The following is a 27,925-nucleotide window of genomic DNA, read 5'->3' as shown; positions in this document are numbered from 1 at the left end:
TTCGACGTTTTGTGAGAAGTCATCGCTATTGGTTAGAGAAGGGGAGAGACTGGGTCAGGTGATGGAGAAGACCACTGTTCAATGAGATCTTCTCCTCACACGGCCTGAGAATAAGTCGGTCCCTCCCAACCCGGATACGCAGAGGGGTAATAAATATTGAAAATCGTCTTCAGTGTGAAGCTCGCAGGCTGCAATTCCAGTACCCAAGGTGAGGAGAGCTCCCCTCGGGTCCACGCGCTTTGAAGGGGGATCATTTGAAGTCACATCAAAGCGCCTGCAGCAGGAAACGGTATAATTTTGATAACAGTCAGTGGGGCAGTCTAAGGAGGGTGTGTGTTGCACGGGTTCTTTCACAGTCGTGAATAGTTGCATGCAGAATACCGTGCCTTGTACCACCGAGAGCATCAACGAGCGATGGCGGAGTGTGGGAGGAAGGCGCTGTCGCTGCTTGAGGCGGCCCGATGCCGCTACGAGAGTCTGCAGATCTCTGATGACGTTTTTGGGGAATCGGGAGATGACAGTAGCGAAAACCCCTTCTACAGCACCTCAGGCGACTCTAATTCCGATAACTACACCGGGGAGGCCGATGAGCAGAGGGCAGGTGACAGTGGGAGCAGTCTGAGCGGTGGAGGTCCCCCCGGCTCAGTGTCAAAGAGCCAGGCAGAGGAGGACGGATGGAGCGACACGTTGCAGGACATCACGGTGCCCCCCTACACAGACACATATGGTACGTTTTATTACAAAGGAATGAAAACGCGACAGTTTGATATTTTCGTACTTTGATATCTCCCACCCATTAGGATGCCTTGAATTCCGAATCATACTTATGAATTATTTGCCAAATCACTGTGCAATAGGCTATTGGTCTGATACACACACACACACACACGCACACACACTGAACCATTGTCTAATGGTGTGTGTTTGTGTGTTTCAAAAAGAGCAAGATAGAAAATTATGCAAGTCTTTTACACTGATATTTGGTTAAGAAAATAAACTACAATATGGAGTTATGGAAATCGATGGGTCACAAGGTGTGGAAACCCTTTCTGTGTTGGTCATCTTTCCTTTAATGTAGTAGTCTACACAGCCTTGGTCTGTTGTTTATTCAGTTGTTTAGTCTATTCTATTCCACTGTTACACTCATATGATAGAGTCTTCGTATCATAGGTCTTTGTTGTGGCTTACACTTGTAACTGCTTAATTTGGGCACATTTGTTGTTCTGAGGCAACAGATAAGTATTGTGGAATATCTTTTTGTGGTATTAGAGTTGGAGCATGTGTGTGTGTGTTTGTGAGGGGGTGGGAAAAGAAAATATACTGTTTTGAATAAGTGCAAATATACAACATCTACCTCACAGTCTTTTATTATTACACTAAAATAGTGTAATAGCTATTATTAGAAATGTTTTCACAATGTCTCTAATATTTCATGTGCATGTACTTGTGTTCATGTGTTCAGTCAATATGCATGCATGCATGCATATTTGCGAGAGCTCCTTCCTGTGAGACAGAGTCGTGACAGACAAACTATAACGCCCACACACTCACTCTTTCACCCAGAGATGTACGTTTCACTCTCCCCCTCTCTTTATCTTTCTTTCTCCCCTCATTCATCTACATTTAGGGCGTAGCGTCCAATCAGTGAGTACAGGCCGGAGATGTGTTTCTCATCATCGCTGCCTCCTGCTCCACATGCCCAGGGCAGCTTTACTGAGGGAATAACTCACCTTGCTTCTGCAGTGCTGCCATGAAACAACCCTGACAATCTCTCCTCACACCAAACTAACCAGACTGTAAATTGCAACATGGTAGCCTTAAAAACAAGCATCTATCTGGAAATGGATTGCAGTTGTAATCGTTTGATTCATTTGGATTCAAAAATTTAGTATGTAAATACAAAATTGTAAGTTGTGGGAACTGAGGTGTGGGGAAATGAGACGTTTGGGGGAAGTGTTGAAAGGCTACAGTGAATGGTTGACAGGGGTTGGTATTGGATTGAGGAACAGACGTGATTGGTGATAATGAGATCTGGTGCCACTGCATGGCAGGCAGGCCATCTGGTAGCCTGCTTTAGCCTGGGTAGAGGAGTCTTGGGAGGGTTTGGTATGGATGGGAACCAAAGACAGGGGGGCACTTTGTTCTGTCCACAGAAGAGACAAGGTACACCTGGTGTGGGTATGTTCAGGGATCAGGGATATGTTTTAGGACTGGGGCTGGGCTCTTTAAAGACCAATGGGCCCCGAAAGGATGTGAGGTGTAAGATAATAGATAACAGTAGCTAAGCCTGGCCTCATGACCATTTAGGTGAAGTGATCTAGCAACCATCTTGTTGAACCCTAACCATTCATACCTCAGTCCTGCTGGGTGTTAGGGGGTTGTGTCTGGACCAAGGCCCTGGCTCACCCATGAGGCAGTAACACAGGAGGTGACAGGTGGTGTTCTAGCTGACAGCACATGCACACTGAATCTAAACATGGTCATTATAACTCTCGGGTGGCTTCATTTGTACAGTACTGTACAGGTGTGTGTGTGTGTGCCTGCTTCAGATCATGTTCCCAGATCCTGTCAGTCATCCATGCTAGCAGCAATGCAAGCCTCTGTTGACACACTGGGTGCTGTCAGCAGGTGTGTGTTAGTTTGTGGTGTGGCTGAATGAGTGTCTGGAACAGGACTTGTTCAGGTTGAGCTTTAGTGTCTGCTCCATGTTCCAGCCATTATGCACCAGATCGGACAACACACGTACAGCAGGGCAGTGGACAGATGGAGAGATGTAAATAGATGGAGAGATGGGCAGAGAGGGTGTTGAACAAAAAACAGGAAGGACACTTCCGAGTTGCGAGTTCGGCTTGACAGATTGAAATCTGGGTTTGAGTTGTGTATCCAGAACTGCTGACTGCCTCTACAGTGTGTGGCAGAAGGTTTCCTTGGGGACAGCTGCTGTGCTGACATACATAAATCATAACCTGTGGAGAAGGCCTATAGAGGAGGCCACAGTGTCGTGCTGTGGGACAGTGCAGGCGGATTGAAGCTAAGGACGTGTTGTTTGGTAGTTGCCGTGTTTCTGAGTTCTTCAGGCGGGATGGGTCAGCCAGGGGCGCCACCCTCTTCTTTTCAGACACGATCATGGATATTATCTGTCGGAAATCCCTGCAGAGTAAAGTGCAATAGGACCATGATGTGGATTACAGATGCATCCTAGTGGGTTATGTAACATTTGTATGGTGATGAAGCTTTCAGATTAGTCTCTATCTCTTCACCGAGACTGGCGTTGCATATCTCCTCAAGCCATGATCCACACACTCACCACTCACCAGTCACACATTCACCAGTCATACACTCACCACATCACATTCTGTTTTTTAGATGGTTCCACAGTTTGAAAGATGTTTTTATGTGACTATTTCATATTAGATGCCTTTTAGAAAAGGTCTATGTAACCCAATGTATTTTTATATCCTCTTATAAGAGTAGTATTGTCATTCCACATTTGTGGAATAACACTATTCTTCATTTATAATCTGGATATAAACCGCATAGTATAAATACTGAACATGAGTACTACTGTGGGTTTAAGTCTACTGGATCTGCAGTGCTTGAAGTTAGTGCTTCGTGAATCCTTTTTTTTCCTCGCAATATCTTAAGAAGAATTATCTCATGAAATTCTTAATTCTCTGAGAGGGAAGATATGGATGAGTGCAGCTCAGGGGACGGATAGAGAGAAAAAAACATGAAAAATGAAATCCTTTTTATGAGGAACCTTTCCGAAGGGCATGAAACGACTTAATTTCACCAGAAGTGCTGCTCATTTTGCAGTTATATTTAGGTCACATCCCCAATTATGTTTACTGAAACTTACTGCAGTCACACTGTGTTTCATTTGTTGCTTTCATGTTGTAAACCTGTAATGGGTTGGAGAGCTGAGGTTAGGAAGGTTAGGGGATACTGTGTCTAACTGCTGCTGGAGCTGTCATTTAACCTGGGATGTATCATGTGTACTTAGTAGAGGAAGCAGAACCCTCTTTGGAACTGTCTGGTTATTGTAGTTGTGGTCCGTTGTGAAATCCTTTTTTTTCCGCCGGGTACCTAATCTAGTTGGCACAAAGTTGAAGAGGACCTGGCAGTAGTCCCCCTCGCTAATTATTATCACCGTCTGGTCAAGCAGCCAAGATAGTCTTCCAGGCATACTGAGCTTGAGAAGGACATTTTCGCAAGTTCTTGAAAACAATTATACTGGAAGTAACTCATTAAGTCAGGAATTTATCTGTAGTCCCTTTTCTCTCTGCTAACAGTATCTGACAACAAGAAGAAACTTGGAATACAAAGGTTTGCGTCCAGAGGACCTTTCTGTTGCCTCAAGTGTGTTCAAACATGTACCCTTTACACCAGTCAATAAGAGAATCATGTTCACACTCATAAGCACAGCCTTGGGTTGAGGAGCATAGACTGTATGAGACACAATACACCACTAGTGAAAGCAGGAAGGCTTCTTTGATTGGACCAATGAGAGTTACCAGGCTAACCGTTGAATCCCCAAGCATCCCTGTTTTGCTTCAGGCAGACAGATCTAGTGATGAAGGCAGTATGGTTGCTGTCACATTGAGTCAATGTGAACCACAGCCTACGGCTCATCAATGACCTACAACCATCCAAGAAACAGAAATTAGAATGTTATTTTCTGAACTGTTCTTTAAGAAGCAGCCTAAGCTCAGCTGTGCTAGTATACAGTAACTCTGAGTTAAGATGTGAATGAAGCTGTTAGGTAGCAGGTTGGACATGGTATGTTTGCTTGGGCTAAGCATTTTCTTAGGGATGTAGTCTTATTGTAGTCAAGACTGAATTGAAATGACTAATTCACTCTCCTTTATGATGCTTTGAATGTTTTCTCTTGTCCTTGGGTATACAACATACAAAATGCAAGACAGAATGGGGAACACACTCTTTAATAAAATGCATGGCATGCGGATACATTTCTGGCCGACTGGCAGTGGATTTCAATTGAGTATTTCTATTCTACTGCCCACAGCCACTCACGCTAACTGAATCAATAAGGTTTGAATCTCCCTACTCTCTCATCGCTCTTCAGGCCCCGCCCAGAAAATGGCCGCCTCCTCCTCTGCACTGGATTTTTTCCAGCTCTTTGTTCCTGACAATGCCATCCAGAACATGGTGACTCAGACCAACATGTACGCCAAAAAGTACCAGGAACGCTTTGGCATCGATGAGGGGTGGCGTTCCGTCACTGTTGCAGAGATGAAGTCCTTCCTTGGTAAGAAAATATCGTCATATTGAATGAAACATCTTGCATACAATCTAGAGTAAACTATTACATAACTACAGCTAAAATAAAAAAACTCGACTCACATTTTCTTCTTCATTCATACATTTACCCCACTTCACACTACATATGACGTATTTACTATGATAAATGTGATGAACAAAACCTGGTCCTAACTGGGCCCGCAGGGTTCATGACGTCCACCAGCGTGCAGCGCTGTGAGTCGGTGCTCAGCATCTGGAGCAGCGGCTTCTTCAGCAACCGCAGCATCGCTCTGAAGATGAGCCAGGCCCGCTTCGAGAAGATCCTCAAGTACTTCCACATCGTGGCCTTCCGCTCCAGCCAGGGCCAAGGCAGCCAGGGCCTGTACAAGATCCAGCCCTTCCTGGACTCCCTGCAGCAGTCCTTCAGCTGCTCCTTCAGACCCTCACAGACACAGGTGGGATACACACACACACACACATAAATCATTATCTGTCTGAACATGATCCAATGTGAGTCCTCCTGTTCAGTGTGAACTGGTTTTCCATTAGGCAGCAGTGAGATGTGTTTAGTAACTGGGTTGTTAAACACAGGGACCCAGATTATGTTCAGAAAGATGCCAAAGCACAGTGAGTGAAGCCGTCACTAAACCTGCTTTGGCTGAGTGACGTGAGCCAGATCCTTGCGTTCCAGGAGGATTCTCACACAGACGGACTCCTGGCAAGGTTCTCTTCTTTGGAAGTAGGACAGACCATCTTGTTTGTCCGATTTCTGTTCCAGCAAGGAAATGGGCTACACTAAAATAAATATTCAGAGACTTCACCAGGATTTACGCTTCAGATTATTCAGCCATTACATATTTTCAAGTTGACAATACAAGTGTTTTTACATTTTGAAACTGGACTGTATCTATCCTACCATTCTTCCCTTCCTTCCTTTTAGCAACGCATGCTGTGGTTTGAGGCTCACCTCAGAGTTCCCTTACCCCCTAAACCAGCTCACTCCTGTCTCACTCAGCTGGGTTGGTAGCATTTGTAAATGCAAACTTTTATTTAAATAATCCAAATTGTCAAGACACCTGAGTCTGTCAGAGAGTGGAGAGGAGCTGGGGGCTTGGGGTGAGGGAAAGGGATAATGAACGTCCTCGCTCACTTCTCTGTAATCTCCCCCATCTCCAATGTAAATGTTCAGCTTTCTCTGACAGACTGTCAACCTCCTGTTCTGTGGTCCAATGAACACCTCAAATATCAAGGCCTCAGACAAGGTAGTTCACTGAGAGAGCTCATTATCTGGAGTTTCTACTTTTACTATTTAGGAATGAAGACAGCGAGGGAGAAAGAAAGACAGAGAGAGAGAGAGGAGGAGAGAGAGAGAGAGAGAGAGATGGTGTGGAAATCAAACCACACTTTTGATATAAGCATTTGAAAAGGTGAATCAAAATGCTGAACCTTACGCCAGCCAGAAACAATTCTGCTTAGCTTTACGTTTTTGACCCACTTTTGTTGACAAAACATGTTGTTTCACACACACATACACCCACACAAACACACCCACACACCACACATTCACAGGTTTATGTGGAGGCATACAGTAGCATGCGGTATAAGGCCTCTCAAGACCAGAGAAAGATATCCTGTCGACCTCACCATCTTCCAGTGTGAATGTAGTTCCACAGGTAACACGGCTGAACTCAATATAATATGATTTAGGGTGTGTCAGATACAGACCTGAGGGGACTAAATGGTGAGAGCACACACACACACACACATCCGCACATTAAGGTAAGCCCCGTGCTGTGTGTGCTATTGGTCCTACAGGTTCTCCATGAGCCTCTGATCGATGAAGACCCTGTCTTCATCACCACCTGTACAGAGAGGGAACTGAGGAAGAGGAAGAAAAGGAAGTTCAGTCTCTGGGTCAGGCAGTGCACCTCCACCGGCTTCATCTGCCAGGTACATGCTGTGTGTGTGCGTGTGTGGGTGTGTGGGTGTGTGTGTGTGTGCGTGTGGGGGTGTGTGTGTGTGTGTGTGTGGGGGGGGGTCCCGTGTCCCCTGCCGGCATCTCCTGTGTGTGTATGTGAGTGTGTGTGAGAGAAAGAGAGAGAGAGAAAGAGTGAAAAGATGATTCTTATGCAGTGCCCTTGCTGTACCTTGCCAACACAGTGCAGCCACCTTCAAGTACCCTCTGTTTTCTCTCAGGCTTACATAAGACAGCTGTTCATCTGGGGCATAGCATTGCACCATGGCAGGGAACGAGACATCTAACTGACATATGTGCACACAGCCACACACCTACACCCCCCCCCCCCCCCCCCCCCCCCACACACACACACACACACATACCCACTCACACACACACCCACACACACACTGTCTGGTGTTTCCAGTCAGTTCAACTCTCTTCCTTTGCTGCTACATTGCTTTCACTTAGTGAAATGTTCCACTGGGAACAAATTAAGAAATAAATAAAGGAAAATGAGGGTAATGGGGATGGCATTAGTAGAGCAGGGGTCAGGAGCTGAAGCAGACAGAGAAGGGCAAACACACCACTTAACAGGATTGCTCCGCCAGAGTGGGGGTTTAATATGCCAGATAAATTCTGGACAGGGCTGGGGGAATGGAGGCCAGGGATCAGGGCTGGGGGAATGGAGGCCAGGGAACAGGGCTGGGGGAATGGAGGCCAGGGATCAGGGCTGGGGGAATGGAGGCCAGGGATCAGGGCTGGGGGAATGGAGGCCAGGGAACAGGGCTGGGGGAATGGAGGCCAGGGATCAGGGCTGGGGGAATGGAGGCCAGGGAACAGGGCTTGGTGGAATGGAGGCCAGGGAACAGGGCTGGGGGAATGGAGGCCAGGGAACAGGGCTGGGGGAATGGAGGCCAGGGAACAGGGCTGGGGGCTGTGCATGAGGCACTGGGAGCTTGGCGTGGGGCCGGGTTTGGCGTGAGTTTGGGGTAATTGGGGCTGGGGGACCAGGCTGAGGGTGGGAGATGAAGGCTTGTTGCCCAGGCTGAAACTGGGGGACTGAAATAGGGAAGGACAAGAGTGACGTGAGGGGGAGGGGGGGGTGAGCATAGCCAGGCATCCAGTGGACGGCTGGAATTCTTTCACCCTGTCACTCCTTTGTGGTTCAGTGGAGCGAGACTGGTAGCAACACAGCCTCAGGCTCCATAGGACCCACTTCCACTCTGTCTTGTGCAGCCAAATAAGACTGCTGGTCTATCACTTCAGAGGCATTCAGTCAGGTGTCATTTTTCATTCAACAATTGAATAATGTAGAGCTTTTGGATATTATGCCCACTAACAATCAATAACCACAAACATAATTTTGCCAAAACCATGTCTTTCATGAGAGATTAATTGACTTGAAATGATCTTTTATGTGGTGTCCTGTTCTGTCCTCCTGGTCCAGATCTATGTCCACCTGAAGGAGGGTCAGGGGGTGGACGGTCTGGCCACGCTGAAGAACAAGCCACAGCTCCACAGCATGGTGGCCAAGCAGCTGTGTCATAACCTGTCCGGGCGCAATGCTATCGTGTTCACAGGGCCCAGCATCACCAGCCTCAACCTCTTCCAGGAGTTCCAGAAACAAGGTCGCGATTCACCCCCCCCCTCCCTCTCTCTCATTCTCTCCCTCACTCTGTGACTTTTCATTCAAGGTGACTGACTGTCCCTAGGTGTCTTTGTGGCCCTTCAATCACACTCACTTTGGTTCTTAGCAAGAATTCCTTTTTTTTTCTCCCTCGGCTTCTCTCCATCCCTCCTTCCCTCCCTCTCTGTCCTGTCACACACCCCTTTCATCTCTGTGCAAGATATCTCATTCCTCATCTCCACTGCCTCCTAAAACCCCTGCAGTTTTAATTACCGTGTGTAAACAACTCCGGCTAGCATACAGGAGGGAGAACAGAGCAGGCACTAGGCCCTCGACCTTGAGACAACCCTGACTGCATGACGACACACTGATTCCAGAACCAGTGACTGGACTAGTCCTTTTCTGAGGATCTTTAGGAGTGGACCTCTCTGTCTGATCCCAGTGTTGTCATAAACAGATTATAGTTTGGTGAGTGAAGGAAACTGAGAGGTACACAAGAGGCACACAACCCCCCCCCCCACACACACACACACACACACAGACACACACACAGAACACACATATACACACCGAGACAGAGAGACAAACATAGAGGTTCTAATCTAAAGTTTCCTGTAGCCTTGGAACTGACGCACAAACACACAGACACATGCACATGCTAACACACACAGCACAGATATGAATCACTTTCCACCCTCAAATATCAGCACCACGGTTGTCTTTAGTCTGATAATCAGAAGATAAAGACAAGATAGGGAGGAAAAGAGATTTGTCCTTTGTGAGTCCTCTTTGTCTCCCCCTCCCCTCCCTCCTCCTCTTTCCCCTTACCTCATCAAATTATAATTAGACCACAGATGGAAACTGTCATAACCAAATTCTAAAGTTTCATTCTAAAGTGAAACAGGTGTGGCATATTCACTTAACCTTTTGCTTTTCTTCCTGTCTGTCTGTCCATCTTCCTGTCTGTCTGTCCATCTGTCTATCTAACTGTTGGTCTGTCTGTCTCTCCATCTGTCTCTCCGTCTATCTGTCTGTCTAACTGTTGGTCTGTCTGTCTCTCCATCTCTCTCTCCGTCTATCTGTCTGTCTAACTGTTGGTCTGTCTGTCTCTCCATCTGTCTCTCCGTCTGTATGTCTGTCCACCAGAGATCTACTGCTGCGGCCTGCTGAGCACCAGGAAGAGTGACTGCACGGGCCTGCCCCAGTGCATGCTGGTCGGCACCTCCACTCCCCAGCAGCGTGGCCAATCCTGCACCATGATGAGAGGCAACATGTCCCTGATCAGCTGGTACAACAAGGGCCACTTCCGCTTCCTCACCAACGCTTACTCTCCCACCAAGCAAGGTAGGCAGGTCTGGGGGGCGGGACTGGGAAACAGTACAGCACACACACACCCTTAGTGTGCTCTGCTGCCCAGAGCTCTGCTGAGTGTCTCCATGTCTGTGTGTGTGTCTGTGTGTGTGTCTGTATCTGTGTGTGTGTGTTTCAGGGGTGATCATCAAGAGGAAGAGCGGAGAGATCCAGTGTCCACTGGCGGTGGAGGCGTTCGCTGCTCACCTCAGTTACATCTGCAAGTACGACGACAAGTACAGCAAGTGAGTAGCAGAGCCCCGCCAGGCCTCCAACACCCCTGCCTGCTGACAGCCGCTAACCCGTCTGGTGATCACGACATGGTCCACACAGAATTCTTGTCTGCAAGTGCATTTTTTTATTTTTTTATCTTGTGTTATCGGTTTCCTTCTATGGTCAACAGCCTTCAGTCGATTCAGATGCTTGTTGCCTAGTAACAGTGCGGTCATGTCAGAAAACACGTAGGATCTCTTTTATATCTCAACTTGCTGGAATGCTCCTGAACAAGCTGCTCCCCAACTCTTATTTAGCCAATGGAAAACATCTCACCCACTTGAGTGGAGCCAATTAGATGTGCCACTCCAACTCCGTCTAGACAATCTGATCTCTTCACTTCTGACGAACCAATGTGTTTGGTTACTCCCCTCAAGGTACTTCATCTTCCACAAGCCTAACAAGACGTGGCAGCAGGTGTTCTGGCTGACCATCAGCATCGCCATCAACAACGCCTACATCCTGTACAAGCTGTCCGACGCCTACCAAGTCAAGCGTTACAGCCGCGCCCAGTTCGGAGAGAGACTGGTCAGGGAGCTACTGGACTTGGACGAATGTTCCCCTACACAGTGAAGCAGCAGGCTAAGACCCACTGTAAAAGACACACCCTTTTAGTGTTCTGTATATACTAAACATAACACGTGTAAACTCACACGCACAGAGCATATTCGCACTCTACTGTACTATCTTTCGTTCTCTCTCTATATCACGCAAACACACATACACAGATACACACATACATTGTAAATATGAAGTGTTTTCCCTCTCGTAGTCTTAGGTGTTTCACACTAACACACGTTGGCACACACTGTTGCCCCGTGCAAACACGCCAACAAACACAGACACGCAGGCACTTTCATACACACACACACACACACACACAAACACACACACACACTTCTCTCATGCTGTAGAAACTAAAACCCCTCTCTCTGAAGCCGTGCCAAGTCGGACACAGCCCCCCCCCCCCCCTATCTGCTCTTCTCCCAGGGAGATACCACCCGACACGTGTCTCTCTTCATACACCAGAGCCATTGTACAGATAACATGCCTCAGTACCATTAATGTTACAGGCTGCATGACTACAAGCATAATAATGTACTCTCGTTCAGTGTGCTGAGGAAAAACATTGCATTTTATAATCTTTTGTCCGTCTTGTTGAGATGGCTGGGTGGAGTGATGATGGTGATGTATATAATCCATGACTATTAGCCAGTCATCCAGGGAGATACATCTGGTGTCACAGCTATGCATCCTAAAGAGTCAATACTATATGACATGTGAGACATATGATAAGTCCTATAGGGCAACTAAGATAGAATCTGTCCATACACTGGAATGGACTAGAGTCTATCAGGCTCTCATGCACTTTCCATCTCCATGGTCTTGCACGTAAGAGATTTAACAATAGTTCCTTGACATGTTTACTAGATATCGTCTTTAGCTTTGGTGGGAAGTCCTATTAACGGTAACATTACGCTCCCCCCCCCCTAAATATGATCAAATATGATAGATCAATCAGAAAACATAATTAGTATAAATATGCATCCTCTGACTCTGAGCAGCACCAAACAGAGATGAACAAGTAGAATACACTTTAGAATAACCAATGTAGAAAACCAAATGAATTAATAATATGACAAATATTTATATTATGAAATATAATAGCTAAAACATTTCAAAGATAGATGGATCGAGCTCATATCGATGATTCGATCCGATATCACTTAGAAAAAGACAAGATTGTGATCTTTCACCTCTTCTTTTTCTAATGCCCCATTGTCGTTGTTGTCGTTGTGTTACTGTGTGTTTCTGTGACCCACTGTCTGTGCACTGTTATTCTGTTCTCAGTAACACTGTTTAAAAGCTTCACCATCGTACCACACTCACAACTTATACATCCAACTACTATTAAAGACAGCAGATTTCATATGGATTATAGATAATAATGACTTTGAGAGGGACCCTAAATGAGTATGAATATCATATGAATTAATGTTGGGGTTACTGTGTATATCTCAAGTCTGGGATTGCTTCTGCACAGCTGCTGTTACTAGGCAATGTGTTTAAGGAAGTGTGGAGGCCACGCTGGTCGTCAGGAAGGAGCTGCAGTAGACCAGGGGAGGTCTGCCCAATCACACATATACTACTGCTCTCTCTGATCCCACACACACACACACTCATACACACACAGGAACACACACAGACACTCACTGACACACACATATTCACTCCCTCTATTTCTGTATCTCTCACACACACACACAAACACACACACACTCACACACATGTATTTAAAGCAGCTGTATTTGGTAGGTTCAGCTTTATGTAAAAGTGTAATTTCTAGTTTGGCATCCCAGACCTAATATACCAGTTACAGTTAATATTATTTGATGTCTTTTGATTTCCATAGGGAATTATTGCTCTCCTAATCAGTTATAATTGATCAAATTTTAAGGTTTATTCTCAGGTTGAAATCCAATGGCTCAATATACAAATTTCATTTGAGGCTGAAATGACAAGGATTTAGTTTATAATTTCACAGATCAGCCATATCAAATATGTTCTCAGTGCCTTTTCAAGAAGTCTGCTCTTAAGGTTATGATATTTTATGTCACTCTATGGCTTTTAAATCCAATGGGTGGATGGTGGCGGGGGGGTTGAAGGACAATAAGTAAATTGGAAAAAAAAAGACGAGCAAAAAGGAGTATGTGTGTGAGAGAGAAGAGAGTAGAGAAAGGAGAAAAAACGATTAATCATGGACAAGACGACAGAAGCTTACTGTCAAAACGTCATGCAATGTTAATGATCATATGACTATTCTGCAGTCAGATTCAATGTTATCAATCAGATGATTGATATATTGTTTCCATATGCAATCCCAGCACTCTCTCTTGCCTGAGGTCTCCTCTCTGTATCTATCTTAGTACATCTGTACTGCTGTTTTATTGGCTGACAGTGAAAAAAGGATTGTTAGATTAATGAGTTATGTTCATGGCTAGCCTTTCAATCTATTAGCATACGTCATCATTCTGTCTCTCCACTGGATTTACTCCTGGGCTTAGACCCATCAATAACACTATTCAGTCCGTCACTCATACCGCACCAATGCTCCGACCCCCACTACCCAATTAGCGCTCCTGTTGGAGAATCTAGACCTGCATGCCAATTAGTGCTCCTTTCCTGTGGGTGTGTCTCAATAGTCTGAATCGACTTTCTCTCCTTGTCTATTTTTCCTTTCAGTTTAACTAGACAGGTGGAACCTTCTTACGGCCTTAACCTACCTGGGGTTTCCAGATCAGTGACAGTGAGGGGAGACAAGGAAAGGGAAGCACCTTTAAGTACTTGGTCAGGTGGTCGTATGGTACAAGTAAACAATGCCTGTCACACCATGTTGTAATGCAGCTTACAGCCTTCCAGATTCAACTCAGCTGTTCAGTACATTAAAGCTACACTGGACCTATTGATGATTGTTGTACTCCAATACAATGGGAGGTCACAGGATGTTGGAAATGCCTGCTTTTGTGCCACTGTGTTCCGCTGCCTGTTTAACAGAGGTGTCCGTCGTTTCAGAGGGTGCTTTGGGCCTGAACACTGACTCATTCTGGATGGGAGCTGGATAGCTTCTGATGTCATTGAGAAGATAGGACCTTAGGTGACCTCAGGGCTTCATAGAATTAGACATTCTAAGGTTTATTAAGAATATGTATAAACTACGATAACCTTAAAAGGTGCTTTCAAAACACTGTTACGAAAAATAGAAAGTTGGAATTTTAATGTGTTTCATCATTACAAGCTCAATAACTTCTCAGTTATACGTTTAGGGGTGGAAATGGTTCTGTGAATGGAAATGGGCGGTTGCTAGGATGGTGTATTTAATTGTTGTGTGTTGTGTGTAAAATATCTCATGTACGTTGGACCAAAATTCCTAACCGACCTAATCTAGTGATCAGTTCAAATGTTACTGTATGTAGAGTCAGAAAACTAACTGCAGTGTACTGATGCTGTTGATAAGGAGAGGTTGGGGTCAGCCTCACCATGCCGCTCTATGAATGCCCTGAGTATGTTGTGTTGTGGAATATGGACTATGCTTCCTGTTTATTGGTCTGTGGCTGGTTCAGGACAGTGATTGCTGTATCGTGTGTTTTGTCCTCTCTGAAGGAGTGTTGTTACGCGTTGTCTCCGCTGTATGTGTATGTGTATGTATCCTCCCAGGTTAACCCCTCCCCCCCTGGGTCTGGGGTTGTAAATCCTGTGTAACCCCACCACTTAAGAGAGTTTACACCATTTTGCACACATAATAAATGTTCATAATTTTATATGCACCAACAGTGTTCTTTTGTTTGTACTGTGTGTCACACGTCTTGAAAGGAGTGGGAACTCTGGGGTTCACAGTGAAGCGGAATACAAATGAAAACGTTGGACAACACAAGGTCTAGATGAAACTCTTGGACTTGTTTGTATATAAATGCATTTATTTAAGTTAATCATTTTTTCTCATTCAAAGTTGAATTCCTGCCATATCTATAAAACAATGAACAATTAGAAGCGCTGTACAGTAGACCAACTAACTAGTAACCGCTGTTGCTTGTGTGTATATATGTACATACTGTACAGACACAATCGTACTGTATATACAAACATATACACTTTTACATTGTTACCCAATGCTAACTCCAGGCCACTTCACATGATTTTAAATTCCAATGTATCCAATTGTCCTACAGCAAACAATAGTTATTTTTTTAAAGAGGAACACACCATACTAGATAATATCTCAAATTACTATTTTCACGATTCTGAATTTGGTTTATTATCTGTAATTATGTCAATGGGCATTATGCTTCTCCAAGTCCCAATCTTGAGTACAAATATATTCACAATGCAAATCAAATAGTAAATAACTTTGGCACATTGTGCTATGTAAACATTTCATCCAATTAAAATGTGTCTGTATTTCTAGGATGATTTCTCCTCTCCCGCATCACCAGAATTAAGGAAAATAAATGGCAAACTTTCACCTAAAGGCTTGCTGACTGATTTGCCTGTCTTTGTTTAAAACTGGTTGGTGTTGAAAAGAACCCAAAGCATGAATCTCTTAAGCTTTTACTCAGTTCTTCCTCTCCTCACAAGCACAGAAGGAGGAGATCTGACAGGAAACTGGGACGTCCAATAAGATGTCAAACATTCAATCAGAACATTTGGACAGACTTCCCACCATGTGACCTTTTTGTCATCAAATCAGACTTCCCCATTAGCCCTGCCTTTTCAGCCCAGCGGTCCTCCAACTTTCTGATTGGATCACGCCACCTCACCGATTGGCTACTATCTTTCATACTGGAGAAGTTGGATCAGGCAGCTATGGACCAGCCCCCCCCCCCCCCCTCTCCTGCCCCAAAACTACAGCCCCAAGGTCAGTTTGGCTGTTCAGTTAGAGTTACCTGTGTAAAAGGGCTTTATCCTTTCCGCTAAAGCAGTTTTAGGGCTCTATACAAATACGTATTCTCCTTTACCTTTATCCTCCCTTGGGATAAATCACTGACCTGACCAGACTTATAGAATAAAGGTGGAGTAGTGCACCACATTTTACCTGTCCAGTCAAGTTGGATCAGCAGTTCTCTCACAAGGAGTGTGAAAGGAAGGATGCCTGTATAGAGTATTGGGCTCTGGGCTGACTGGAGATGAGTTTCTACACAAAAAACGGCAAAGGAAAACACTGTTAGCCAAGTAGTACTGAATGAGTAGTTGGTTGCTGAGTAGGTTAATCTTTATAACATGGTGGCTTGATCCTGGACACAACAAAAATGAGCCAATCCAATTTGGTCACCTCAGCCTTCTCAGTATAGGTGGCCTCTGTTTGCTGGGCCTCATCAGTACTACAGATGTCTTGTTACAGAACAAGAGGAGGATAATGAAAGCCAAATTCACAGCAATGACTGATGTTACAGGAAACAGAAAATCTTATTGCTTTTCTCCCTTGTGAGTCCAGCAGGGGGCAGTGTGGCCCAACAACACAAAGACACTCTTCCTTACAGTATGGTAGATATTAGAAAAGGCAAGGCATCAGTCACAAAGTAGGTAAAAATACACTGACAGGCGCACACGAAATAATGACAGAAATTACAGAAAAGTCAAGATTGATGAAACACATGCTGTTCTTTCTTGTCAGTAACCTCAAACGGACACTGATTTTTTCTAGAAATGGCAGATCATCCGTCACAGACCATAATAAGGACTCTTAAGGACTCCCAAAGTACATTATGAGAATGCTGTCAGACAACATCTCAAGAACACTTATAGCACAGATAGTATGGTTCCCACTTTACTCTGTAAGCAATATAATTTGATGTACGGTAATCAAGAATACATAGAAGTACCATGGCAACACTGACACAGGAAAAAAAGGAAACAATCTTTGACCAAGGAAGTAGACAAGTGTTTCTCACAAGGGAACAGTCCTAGAGGAACCAGAGAGATTACAAACAGAAATATCCATTCAATTAACCATCTTACTCATTTGATTATTCTACAATACACAAAACATTGTTTTACTGTTTGCTTGAGAGCACAACAACTGAAACATTAAAACAATTTGGACAGAGTACTGCTTTGCCAAAGAAAGAAAGAAAAACAAGAAAGAAAATATACTGTATGTACTTTCTGACAGGTTGTGATGGAGGGTGGAAGAGCATAGCAACCAGTGCTACTGCATAAGGACCTTCCAGCAGACTCGGGTCCATGTCCTGGTTGAATTTCTATGTTCTGGTCAACTCTTTGACCCCAAAATATTCTGACTCGGTCTCACATCACATGGGACAGGAGTACAATCACACTCCGTAGAAATTATATATTTTTTTCATTTCTTTGTTCATGCCATCCAAGTGGCCAATCAGGGCTCAGCGTAAGTGAACATAGGGTGTGCTCAGCGCATAGCTTTCCGTTCCCTTCAGAGAGCAGGATCAAGCCCAAACTCAAACTCCAACCTTCCACTCAGTTCAGGTCTGCATCTCTAGGAAACGTCTGTAGAATACGTCTTTACATTCCACAACAATAGATTACTTGAGAAAAACTAACAAAGAAATAGTCACTTCCATTTCAGGAAATAATCTGTGATATTCGGTGGAAATAAGAAAAAGTAAAAAAAAAAAAAAAAAAATCATCAAATTCAAAGAAACTAAGTCACCGAGTCATTCCATTTCACCTGGATTGAAGGAAATAAAAGGTATTTTCTCTCTCCAAGAGCAGGACCAAAGATGAAACACTGAGGTATGTAGTTGGATGAAAAACATCATCTTCACTTTCATCATTATCAACACCACTACTGCCACCACCCCACCTTAGTTTACTTCCCATCTTACCTCTCTCCATAAATGGACAAGACCCACCCCAGAAGGCGTGTATGGGGTGGTACCAGGTGGTGCAATTGGTTGTCTGCATCCCCCTCCCTCCCCCCCAACGGCTGGAATGGAGAGGAGGTTCGAGGGCGGAGGAATTGCAGGAGGAGGAGGTGTGTTGCGGATGTTGTCGGTGTGTGTGTGGAGTCTCTAGGGCTGGAGATTGAGAGTGAACTTCCATTGCTGGTTGAGGTTGGAGCTGCAGACCTCCACGGTGAGGCCTCCGACCCGCGCGCTCCTGCTGTCCAGACACAGGTTGCTGCCCACGTGACGCAGCTTGGAGTTGCTCTCGATCTGCTCCCATTTCTAGAAGGTTCCAACAGAACCACGGAGGGTTGACAGGGAGGAGGGGGGGACAAAAGTAGACCAGAGATTACTCACAGCCACTACTGTGCGATTGATTCGCAACCCACAAATGGAACCTGTGTTGACGTGAGGAAACGGATGGACGTGATGGTGAAAGTTGGGTGTCATGGTTCATGTTGGGGGTGGTGGAACAGCAGGTGTTGGGTGCGGCGGTGGGTCTGAGTGTCTCTGGGATCGTTTGTCTGACCTGTCTGCTGTCGTTCTCCCGGCAGCCCTGCAGTTTGATTAGCGACCCTGCCGTGCGCTCCACCACTGTCAAACACAGGTCCATGTGCTTCACAGACTTGTCTTTAGTCAGGGCCCACTCCTGTTGGATAACACACACATGCTTAGTAAACAAATCAATATAGAGTTGCACCACACACACACACACAGAAACAGTAGGACAAGCACATAGACACTGTCACACACACTCACACTCTTGCATACTCTCACACACACTCTCAATTAGTTTCCACTCCATTTCATTGAAAGTTGGGAGTCTCAAAGCAGGTGTGTGTGTGACCTCAGACCAGAGGTGTGTGCCCACACTTCCCTAGGCATACCACCCTAGTGCCACCCTAGTGAGGATCATGGATCTGACCAGTACCTGAGCCCCGATCGGTACCTGATTGCCACCGGCATTGTGACACTCGTACATGCCCACTACGCCATCAGCAAAGTGACCCAGGGTGTCCAGGCAGTTTCCCCCCTGTTGCAGTGCTCCAAAGGCTATGTCCTGGTGATCTGGAACTCTGCAGAATCACAGACGTCAGGTGCACCCACGGTTCGATAGTTCCGATAAGGTTACGGTCAGGTCGTTCTAGATCATAGCTAGTGTGTGTGTGTGTTCATACCTGAGCTCAGGGTAGACGTTCTCCAGGTACCACTTGAACGGCTTACAGCCCAGTCTCTTCTTCATCTCCAGCCTGCTCTGGATGCTGACACACAACACAAACACAGACATGGTCACTGACACAATCACAGCAGAAGATGTGCATGCAGAGGCCTGCCTCTGTATTAGAGCAGAGCTGTGTGTTGGTCTGAGGCGGAGGCAGTGTCCAGGGCTGCTGCTGAGGTACTTACTTGCCGTAGGGCACGTTTCTGGCCGAGGGCACGGCAGCGTAGTAGAAGTTCTTAAACTCGTCCATCCATACCTCCGCAGCTCTCCGCGTGTTCCTGAGGATGAAGAGAGAGGGTCAGAGAGAGAGAGGGTCAGAGAGAGAGAGCGCGAGAGAGAGCAAGAGAGCGAGTGTGTGTGTGTGTTACCGGGCAAACACAGTCCCGCTGCCTCCTGGGAAGGTGTAGGGATGCTGCTTCCTGAAGACGTGACCCACTCTGCTGCAAGGGATGATCTCCAGGCTGCCCGCACACTGCCACACACGGAACGAGATCTCTGCACGCACGCACGCACACACACACAACCACCACCATAACAACATATACACCATGAGCAAGACAAATCACACATGCATACATGAGACACAGCTACTATGTTCTTCTAGTCTGTTTCTAGTGTTCTCGCTCACCGAGGTTCTCTCCTCCCCACACGTCCATCATCATGTCGTACTTCCCCAGCTCCTCAAAGTAGTCCTTGTCCATCACAAAGAGTCCCCCAGCTATCATAGGAGTCCTGAGAGAGAGAGAGAGAGAGAGAGAGAGAGAGAGAGAGAGAGAGAGAGAGAGAGAGAGCGAGAGCGAGAGGGGAGGGAGGGAGGGTGGGGTTGGAGCAGTACAAATAAGATAAGAAAAATAAAATATAGCTAGTAGAAGACAGGCCTGCTTGCCATCTTGTATTCAGTTGGAACATCAACAACAACTATGTAGGCATGAGACAGAAACAATTGCCTGCTTTTTATAAACTCTGGGAGAACAATGTTTCTGCTTGTGAATACTTAATGTCTCCTCCATTTGCAGATAACCTTTGGAAATATATAGTCTTATACAGCTTGTAATCACTTCAAAACGTATTATTCCTATTATAAATTTACCACAAGAACAAGCATTAAATTACATATAGAAATTACTTTGCTGCATGTAAATGAATACAAATGAGCTAATTATCAACTGAGCTGATTTAAATTACTAAAATGTGCCTAAAGTATGGTTAGTGAAGCAGTACATTAGAACGTATTCCAGAGATAATGAGTGCCCTCTGTTGTCAAACGAGGTCAGTATCTTTGCTGAAATTCCTACTTGTCATTCTTGTCTGCCGCAATATCAAGATGTCTGCTACATCATTGCTAGGCCAGGTGTGTGTGCATGTGTGCGTTTGCACGCGTGTGTGGAATCTTACTTGATGGGAGCTATGGGGTTCCCCTGGCGAGCTCTCCTCTGCTCCAGAGTCATGTAGTCCCATTTGAATACCAGGTTCCAGTCAAACCCTAGAGAGGGAGAAGAGGAGAGGAAGAAAAGAGGAAAGAGTGCATGTGGACAAGGGGGGAAACAAGGTTGACTGTTGGCATCACAACTGTAAGGGTTCAATCTACTGAACCACGTACGCCACAGTAGCAGACAGTCCATAACTCAACTAGACCTTTTCTCTCTTTAGCACAGACAGACATTCAGAAGTACACACACACACACACACACACACACACACAGGTAAACACACACAGTCCTTGGCTGAGTTAAAGAGTGGAATGAATCTGGATGAGGAGTGGAAAAATGCAGTAGCCTGGTTTTCCAGAGCCAGGCAGACTGTGCCCCCAACCTGGCGAGGGTAGAGGAAAGAGGCTGGCGCGGACAAGCAGGACCTACCTCCTTTGAGGTCTGCAGAGGCGCCCACGTACTGGAAGTTGTCCATGTTGATGACGTCGATGATGGGGGACACCACCCGCGTCTTGTCCTGGGGGGGGTGGGTGGGGGGGTGGATGAGGGGCGAGCATCAGAGGTATGAGCGCATTTCCGCTTGTGCGTGCGCCTGGGATTTATAAGGATTATCAAAAGACTTTATTCAATCTTCCCCAGTATTGGTGAAACGTTCCCGAGCCTCTAGCCCAACTCATCACGGTTGAGCAGCTGCTTCTTTGGGCCAGTTAGAGGGTTACAGAGGGTTACAGGCAGCCTCAGACAGATTAGGGGGAGAAAAACAAAGTTTGTCCAAGTATGCTCCTTAATACACAAGCTTATGTCTCTAGCGCTGCTAGCCAGCCAGCCAGGACAGGAATAGAATTTAGGGAAAGGGAAGTGGGCGAACTGGAGAGGAAGTGACAGAAACAGACGGATGACATCATGTCGGGATTATTTCCCAGGATTCTGATTGGCCCACTGGTGGTGCTGAACAGGGACTGGGTGTTCTGATGAGGTGTTGCTGGGTGGGTCAGGGGTACCAGAGAAGGGGAGGGGGTGGGGGGTGGTGGGGGGGGGGGTTGGAAGAGGCACTTCGACTAATGTGTGTTTGTGTTTCCTAAACACGGTGCAGAAAGGCAGCAGTAAACAGGAGGACGGAGGCCTCTCTCCGGACACAAAAAGGAAAGCTCAGAAGGACAGGGTTTGTTTGTTGCAAAGGGCGTGTGTGTGCGTGTCTCTGTGTTTGTGCGCTGATGTGTGCGTTTGTGCTCGTCAGTGTGGGAGTGTTCGAGTAGGTTACTCTCTAGGTGACATTGTTGTGTGTGTGTGTGTGTGTGTGGGTTGGCGAGGGGCCAAGCAGGATGTGTGTCCTGGTGTCATGCTGCCCAACCTTTGCCTAGTCCTCTGTATGCCACATCATCTTTCCCTGCCTCTGTGTGTGTGTGTGTGTGTGTGTGTGTGTGTGTGTGTGTGTGTGTGTGTGTGTGTGTGTGTATGTATGTGTGTGTACCTCAGCCACCCTCTCCAGCAGGGGCTCCAGCCAGTGTTCGTTACACTCGCAGTGGCTGTCCAGGAAGGTGAGGACAGAGGCAGTAGCAGCATCGGCCCCTCGGACCCTGGACCTCATCAGACCTGGGAACAGCACGCATGGAGCTTGTGAGGAACACAACAGCTACTGTAGGAAGACCAGGAATAGAACAGGAGCTGTAAGAGACGTTCTAGTGTGGTTCTAGTCTGGTCCACACTAGTCTGGTCCCCATCAGTTGTGTCTCAGTAAGGTACCAGGAACACCAGGCTGGAAAAGCAGCCACTGTCAGGCATTACTAATCGACTAGAGCTCATGTACAAGTTCTAAACGGAAGTAACAGATAGCATCTAATTACACATATGAACACACACGTTTAGGACGTATACCTGTGCCACCATTTCTAATGTACACACAGTGTATACTCTAGACATTTAGGGTTAAAATAAAAGTAATTGGCTTGTCTATTTGAACCTGTCCTGCTGTGTTAGAGTTTAATGAGAACGCCAGCTGACTGCGTCAAGGTGGGTTTTGGTGTTGTAGTGTTTAATGAGCACCAGGATGATTAACAGGAGCAGTGGATTGCTTGTTGGTGGCTGTAAATGACATCAGCACCCACAGATATGGACCTAAGAAACGCACTCCTATAGCCAGCTACCTCCCTGTTGTGCAGACAACCTTCCAGAAATAGCACAGCTCGTTATTTGTCTGCTTACAAACTCCCTTCCTGGGTTCCAATTTACATCTCTCCTGTTCTGTAAAACCAGTTGTGTGTGTATGTGACTCACTATGAACCGGCTCCAAACTCTTTTCTAGTTTAGCCAGTCAGAGTGAAGAGATGCGAGTGCCTTGCTGACCGTGCAGAGGGCTAGGCGTGACCTGTGACAGGGTCATCCCGCCTGCCTCCTCCTCCACTCACCTTCCCGCCGGTCGTTGCGGAGGACCCGGATCTTCTCGATCTTCCCCAGCAAGGCCCCGTCCTCAGCTGCCACACAAAACCAAGCAGCAGCATCGTCATCCCAACCGTCCTCCTCCTCTCTCCAACCGCTCTCCTATCCCTCATCCCCCCCCCCACCTGTGAGCCTTCCAGCTCCTTCCCCCTCCCCCTCCCTTCCTCCCCCTCCACTCACCGTTGTCACTATAGTCGTCCACCAGGATGATCTCCTTCACCAGGTGGGCGGGGCTCTTCTTCAAGACGCTGGGGGAGGAGGGAAAGAAAGGCAGACGGGTGGGATTGAATGAGACCACCTGTGTATGTGTGTGTGTGTGTGTCGTGCTGTGTGTGTTTGTCATGCTGTGTGTGTGTGTGTGTCATGCTGTGTGTGTGTGTGTGTGTGTCGTGATGTGTGTGTGTCATGCTGTGTGTGTGTGTGTGTGTCATGCTGTGTGTGTGTGTCGTGCTGTGTGCGTGTGTCGTGCTGTGTGTGTGTGTCGTGCTGTGTGTGTGTGTGGTGCTGTGGCAGGGTGCGAGGGCGGGGCGTGGTCTCACCTGACCACCGTGCGCAGCAGGGCGGAGCGCGCCTCGTTGTGGAAGGTTATGACGACACTAGACGACGGCAGCTCCGTCTTCCACTGTTTATGTTTGCAGCTGCACAGGCAGACACAGGCAGACACAGGCACGTCAATACACGGAAACATGCAGCCCGGCCAACATACCAAGAGAACGTCCGAAGGCGCATGAACACACAGTGTCGATGACAGAGTAGGGAACGCTCAGTGTCCTTTGCTCCTTGAGGTGGGGATCTCGCGAGAGGGATGACAAAGAAAGTGCGGACGTGCACGAGCACGTTCCCATATAGCCTTGAAACGCCCTAGAGCAGCTGAGATTGACAGACCCCATTCCCTGACTCCACATTCCTCCCTAAGGATTGAATACATGACAGAGATTGACTTGTGTGTGTGTGTGTGTGTGTGTGTGTGTGTGTGTGTGTGTGTGTGTGTGTGTGTGTGTGTGTGTGTGTGTGTGTGTGTGTGTGTGTGTGAGACAGATATGGCCTTATCCTCTATAGAACACCAAGCAGTCCAAGAGCACTGGAGAGGAGAGGAGGAGGAAGTGTTGGAACAAGGAGGTCTGCAGGACAGGTAGAGATCACACAGAACAGACAGGGTGTATCTATAATAGCAGCATTAGAGAACAGGATCTGGATATAGCCCACTTTTTGGCCTCTAACCGTCTAACGTCCTGAGCTTGAAAATGTGACCTGCTCGACCCCGCCTCATCAAATATGCGTCTGAGGTTGCTCCAGAAAAGCGGCAGCAACTGAGGCCCTCCCGGGTCAACAACCCCATAGCCAGTACACAGAGACACTTCCTGGCAGAGCCGTCATGGCCGCCCAGCTTCCCATGTAGCCGTGACAGGGTCAGGAACAGCAGTCAGCGGGGCTTTAATCCAGCCCGGCTGCTGCAGGGTGACTGATGGTTAAAGAGTAAATCTGTGAATGTCAATGACCTCCTGTGTCTCTCTGCAGACATCTCACGCTGGCCTAGGAATAAAGACCTGCAAATGTATTATAATGTCATGTTATGCATGCAAATTCTTTGGGCTGTTCACTCCCCCCCCCCTCTCTCATGTGGCACTAACACCGTAAGGCTGAGACAGAGAGAGCCAGCATGACTGGATGCCCAGGGATGGAGGTGGGGGTAGTTTGGAGGGTTTTTGGATATGAGCGTGCTATTATACACTGTACTCACACAGTGTCACGGGAACAAACATTCACTGTGAACATGTTCATCATCACGTCACCAAGGCGTCGATTTATCAGAGCGGGTTCTTCTCGTCTCCAGAGAGAGACCAGTTTAACCTGCTGAGATTGTGTGTGTGTGTGTGCGTGTGCGTGTGTGTGTGTCTGTGTGTGTGTGCAATAGTACATTTGAGGGACAGTGGAGACCTGTTAGGTCACATGGTCTGTGTTCTTGCCAGGGTGAACATACCTACTTCATGACACATTGTTAACAGTGTGAAGTACTAGCACATGTTAACAAGACCCCGCAGTTGAAGAGCCAACTATAATCATCTTAGAGAGAGTGTGTTTAGAGAAGGCTGCTCCATAGAGACTCTCTGTGGAGAAGGAGTGAGGTCACACACCACTGGAACTCCTAATCATGGGAACTCTGACAGTTTGAGAGGGGAGACCGAGAGAGAGGGGGGGGGGATACTGAGAGACAGACAGAGAGAGAGAAAGAGAAAGAGAGAGAAACTGCTGTGTTTGTTGAGACCCCCTCCAGCTTTCCATCACCACGATACCTCAGGAATTACATATATAGACTGTTCTTCCAACTACAGCCAGGAAGAAAGTAAAACATTCCATTCTACTCACCTCGAGAGAGCACACTTTTTCCATTCACCTTTGAAAACACAATCTTTTCAATAAATCTGAACTGTACCATTAAAGTCCACACAGCTTAATGTAATACCTTTCATGTTCTAGAGGACCCTAAAATAGCTGTGCTCAGCTCAGGAAGACTCTGACAGCAGGCGGCTGTGATCTATGAGTCATGGTACAGTACACTAGTCACACAGTTCTATACTGCAGTCAAGTCTGCTGGTCCACACCACAGTATGTTCACACATTAGACCAGGACCAAGACCAAGAGAGCATATAGGCAGAGCGTTCAGTCAACAGAGGAGAGGTGAGGAAAGAAGAGGTGAGGACAGCGAGTATTGATCAGGATGTCGAGAGAGCAGATAGTCCGTTCTCCTACTTCCACCCTCCTCATTATCATCCATCCCTGAGGCAGAAAGAGAGGAAGAAAGAGGAAAAGAAAAAGTCGATCCAGCCCCCCCACTCCCCTTCTCTCATTATCATTCCCACTAACTATTCCAGTAAATCCCATGTGCCCCCCCCCCTCCTCCCACACTGCCCTCCTCATCGATAGCGTACTTCTCATACATCACCATGCCCCCCCCCCCGCCCCCTGCTCAGACGGTGTATCTGAGTGCAGCAGCAGTCTAGCACCGACGGGTCTATGACCTCAGAGAGCCCACAGTCTCAGCTGTGGTGACTAAACAAGCTGCTGAGATAAGGCGTGTCCCGGCTCGTTGTGGTGTGAGATGACAGGATACAGGAAGCCCCCCGGTGGCTGTGACCCAGTGGGCCTGGAGCGCTCCTGACGTCCCCTACACCTGAAACACTCCGCTCACGTAGGCACAAACAGAGGGGGGATACAGCCAGCCAGTTAAAGCACTGTGGCAGGCTGGCTGCTTGTGCATTTGATGATATCTACACCTGAGGGAAATTACAAAGTTGGGTGGGAGAAGCCTGGCAAATCTCCTACTTAGCTGTTCTCTAACCGGAGAGTGATAGACATGTTAAGGTGACAGAGAAGATCTAGTAACCCTCCTACACGGGGCAGTTACAACAGGCCATAAAAATAACCAATGTCAATCTATAGGAGGACTCTACAATCAGCACCATGTTTTTTTCCCATATACGGTATTCAGGTTGTGTTTACAAATCACACAACCTAGTGAAAAATAGGATTTTCCTCGACGACAAAAGCAGAGAGAAGAAAAGAGGCAGCAGTGAACAAAGGAATAGGAGTACTAAATCAAGAGTGGGTACCCTGGCTTTATGGCGTTATGCTGACTGGGCCAATCACAAACAAAACAAAGTGATTAGTTTGAGCACAGTACATGTCCAGGGACTGCAGTTTCAGTTCCTTTCCCTTTGTGAAGTAACAGCTCTGAGGCGGAACAGGACGTGAGGTCAACGTACTGGTCGTGTCGCGTGTCGGGCACGCCGCGGTCCATGTGGAGCTTGTCGCTCTCCACCTGGTTGAACTTGTTCCGAGCGTAGGGGTCCTGACCTGGCCGTACCACCGTCGCCCCCACGTACAGGTCCTGGTCAAAGTCCTGCCACCGCACCTTTCCTGTGCAAACACACATGCAGATGAGAAAGAGCTTTATGTACCAGGAAAAGAATGAAATAGAGAGAGAGAGAAAAATCTCTCCATGTCCCTATCACTTCACTCCCTCTAATTCACTCTTGAGAACAGATGGTTGTGTTCTTATGCTCATAGTGTCTCATTTCCAAATTCCACAGAGATGAATGGAGACTTTGAGCAAACTGTAATGCAAGCCCCCAGTCTGCTACATTATGCCAATTACACACATTTACACACGTCTGTATAGTTAGATTAAGGCGCACTAAACACAACAACGCTGTCATGTCTAATTTCAACATTGCAACAGGCAATAAAACCATGCCTGTGGCCTTCACTGTGTCTCTCGTTTAGACACATGCACACACAGACACAGACACAGACACAGACACAGAAAGATAACGTCCCAGCTTAATTATGTGCTGCTATGCTAATGAGCTCTGTTAAACATATGGCAGTGTTTGATTGCATTATCTGTCAGTGAAGGCAAGGGCACAGGGGGAGATCTGCTATAGGCTGTTAATCTACTGGAGCTGTGTCACTGTCTCTGGAATCCTAATAGCACACTCACACTTCTACACGTGTGTGAGTGTGTGTGTGTGTACAATGTTTATGTGGATGTATGAGTATGCATGCGTATGTGAGTGACTACATGTGTGTGTATGACATGTAGGCTCCGGTACTTGCAGGCAGAGACAGGTGAGAACATGGCCATAATAAGGCCCCAGGTGAGCTTATCAGCATGACCATAAGTGGGTGGGCCCCTTGCCCCCCCTGCCCTTGCCCCCCCCCCCTCCCCCAGAGGAGGCAAGGAGAGGCAGCAGCACGTCTCTCAGCAGGCTGCTGTGTGCAGCTATATTCTTCACCAGCACTGCAACAATTCCTCTCAGAAACAGCAATTCCTCTCCAGTCCACTTAAAAACGCAACTGCTGAATTCGAGAGAACCTGTTCCAGGCTATTGTCTCCTAACAAAAGGGCTAATTGTTTGCTTATTACAGCACTAACTGACTCTGAA

At 46.8% G+C, this 27,925-nt stretch overlaps 2 protein-coding genes across 4 annotated transcripts in view; one reads left to right on the top strand and one right to left on the bottom strand.

Moving 5' to 3' along the window:
- The first annotated feature begins 414 nt into the window (after positions 1-414).
- pgbd5 (piggyBac transposable element derived 5) lies at positions 415-11,261 on the top strand. Its single transcript, XM_067236940.1, has 8 exons — positions 415-727; positions 5,087-5,269; positions 5,467-5,717; positions 7,078-7,212; positions 8,670-8,850; positions 9,996-10,193; positions 10,339-10,444; positions 10,850-11,261. Exons 1-8 carry the CDS (start codon positions 415-417, stop codon positions 11,043-11,045), a joined length of 1,563 nt encoding a protein of 520 aa, XP_067093041.1. The 3' UTR covers positions 11,046-11,261.
- A 3,674-nt stretch (positions 11,262-14,935) lies between these two features.
- galnt2 (UDP-N-acetyl-alpha-D-galactosamine:polypeptide N-acetylgalactosaminyltransferase 2) overlaps positions 14,936-27,925 on the bottom strand; it is a 32,477-nt gene continuing 19,487 nt past the window's right edge. Inside the window, exons 3-16 of one of the 3 annotated variants that reach the window (XM_067236414.1) lie at positions 26,744-26,897; positions 23,518-23,616; positions 23,159-23,226; positions 22,948-23,013; positions 22,014-22,135; positions 20,972-21,059; positions 20,508-20,595; positions 19,741-19,844; positions 19,481-19,607; positions 19,298-19,390; positions 19,069-19,152; positions 18,822-18,966; positions 18,420-18,539; positions 14,936-18,172 (exon numbers count right to left, since the gene is read on the bottom strand). In XM_067236414.1, coding sequence (XP_067092515.1) covers positions 18,017-18,172; positions 18,420-18,539; positions 18,822-18,966; positions 19,069-19,152; positions 19,298-19,390; positions 19,481-19,607; positions 19,741-19,844; positions 20,508-20,595; positions 20,972-21,059; positions 22,014-22,135; positions 22,948-23,013; positions 23,159-23,226; positions 23,518-23,616; positions 26,744-26,897 — 1,514 coding nt within the window. In that variant the 3' untranslated portion in view covers positions 14,936-18,016. The remainder of the gene's footprint in view (positions 18,173-18,419; positions 18,540-18,821; positions 18,967-19,068; positions 19,153-19,297; positions 19,391-19,480; positions 19,608-19,740; positions 19,845-20,507; positions 20,596-20,971; positions 21,060-22,013; positions 22,136-22,947; positions 23,014-23,158; positions 23,227-23,517; positions 23,617-26,743; positions 26,898-27,925) is intronic. The other 2 variants (XM_067236415.1, XM_067236416.1) reach the window with 2 other exon arrangements.

Source organism: Osmerus mordax, chromosome 5, assembly GCF_038355195.1.
Source record: "Osmerus mordax isolate fOsmMor3 chromosome 5, fOsmMor3.pri, whole genome shotgun sequence".
Taxonomy (NCBI): domain Eukaryota; kingdom Metazoa; phylum Chordata; class Actinopteri; order Osmeriformes; family Osmeridae; genus Osmerus; species Osmerus mordax.
The sequence above is the reverse complement of the archived record's forward strand: the minus strand, read 5'-3'. Positions and strand labels throughout refer to the sequence as shown.

Coding starts and splice junctions, on each gene's coding strand:
- pgbd5 (XM_067236940.1), top strand. CDS start 415: ATGGCGGAGTGTGGGAGGAAGGCGCTGTCGCTGCTTGAGGCGGCCCGA. Junction 5,270..5,466: donor AGAGATGAAGTCCTTCCTTG/GTAAGAAAATAT, acceptor CTGGGCCCGCAG/GGTTCATGACGTCCACCAGC. Junction 10,194..10,338: donor TTACTCTCCCACCAAGCAAG/GTAGGCAGGTCT, acceptor TGTGTGTTTCAG/GGGTGATCATCAAGAGGAAG.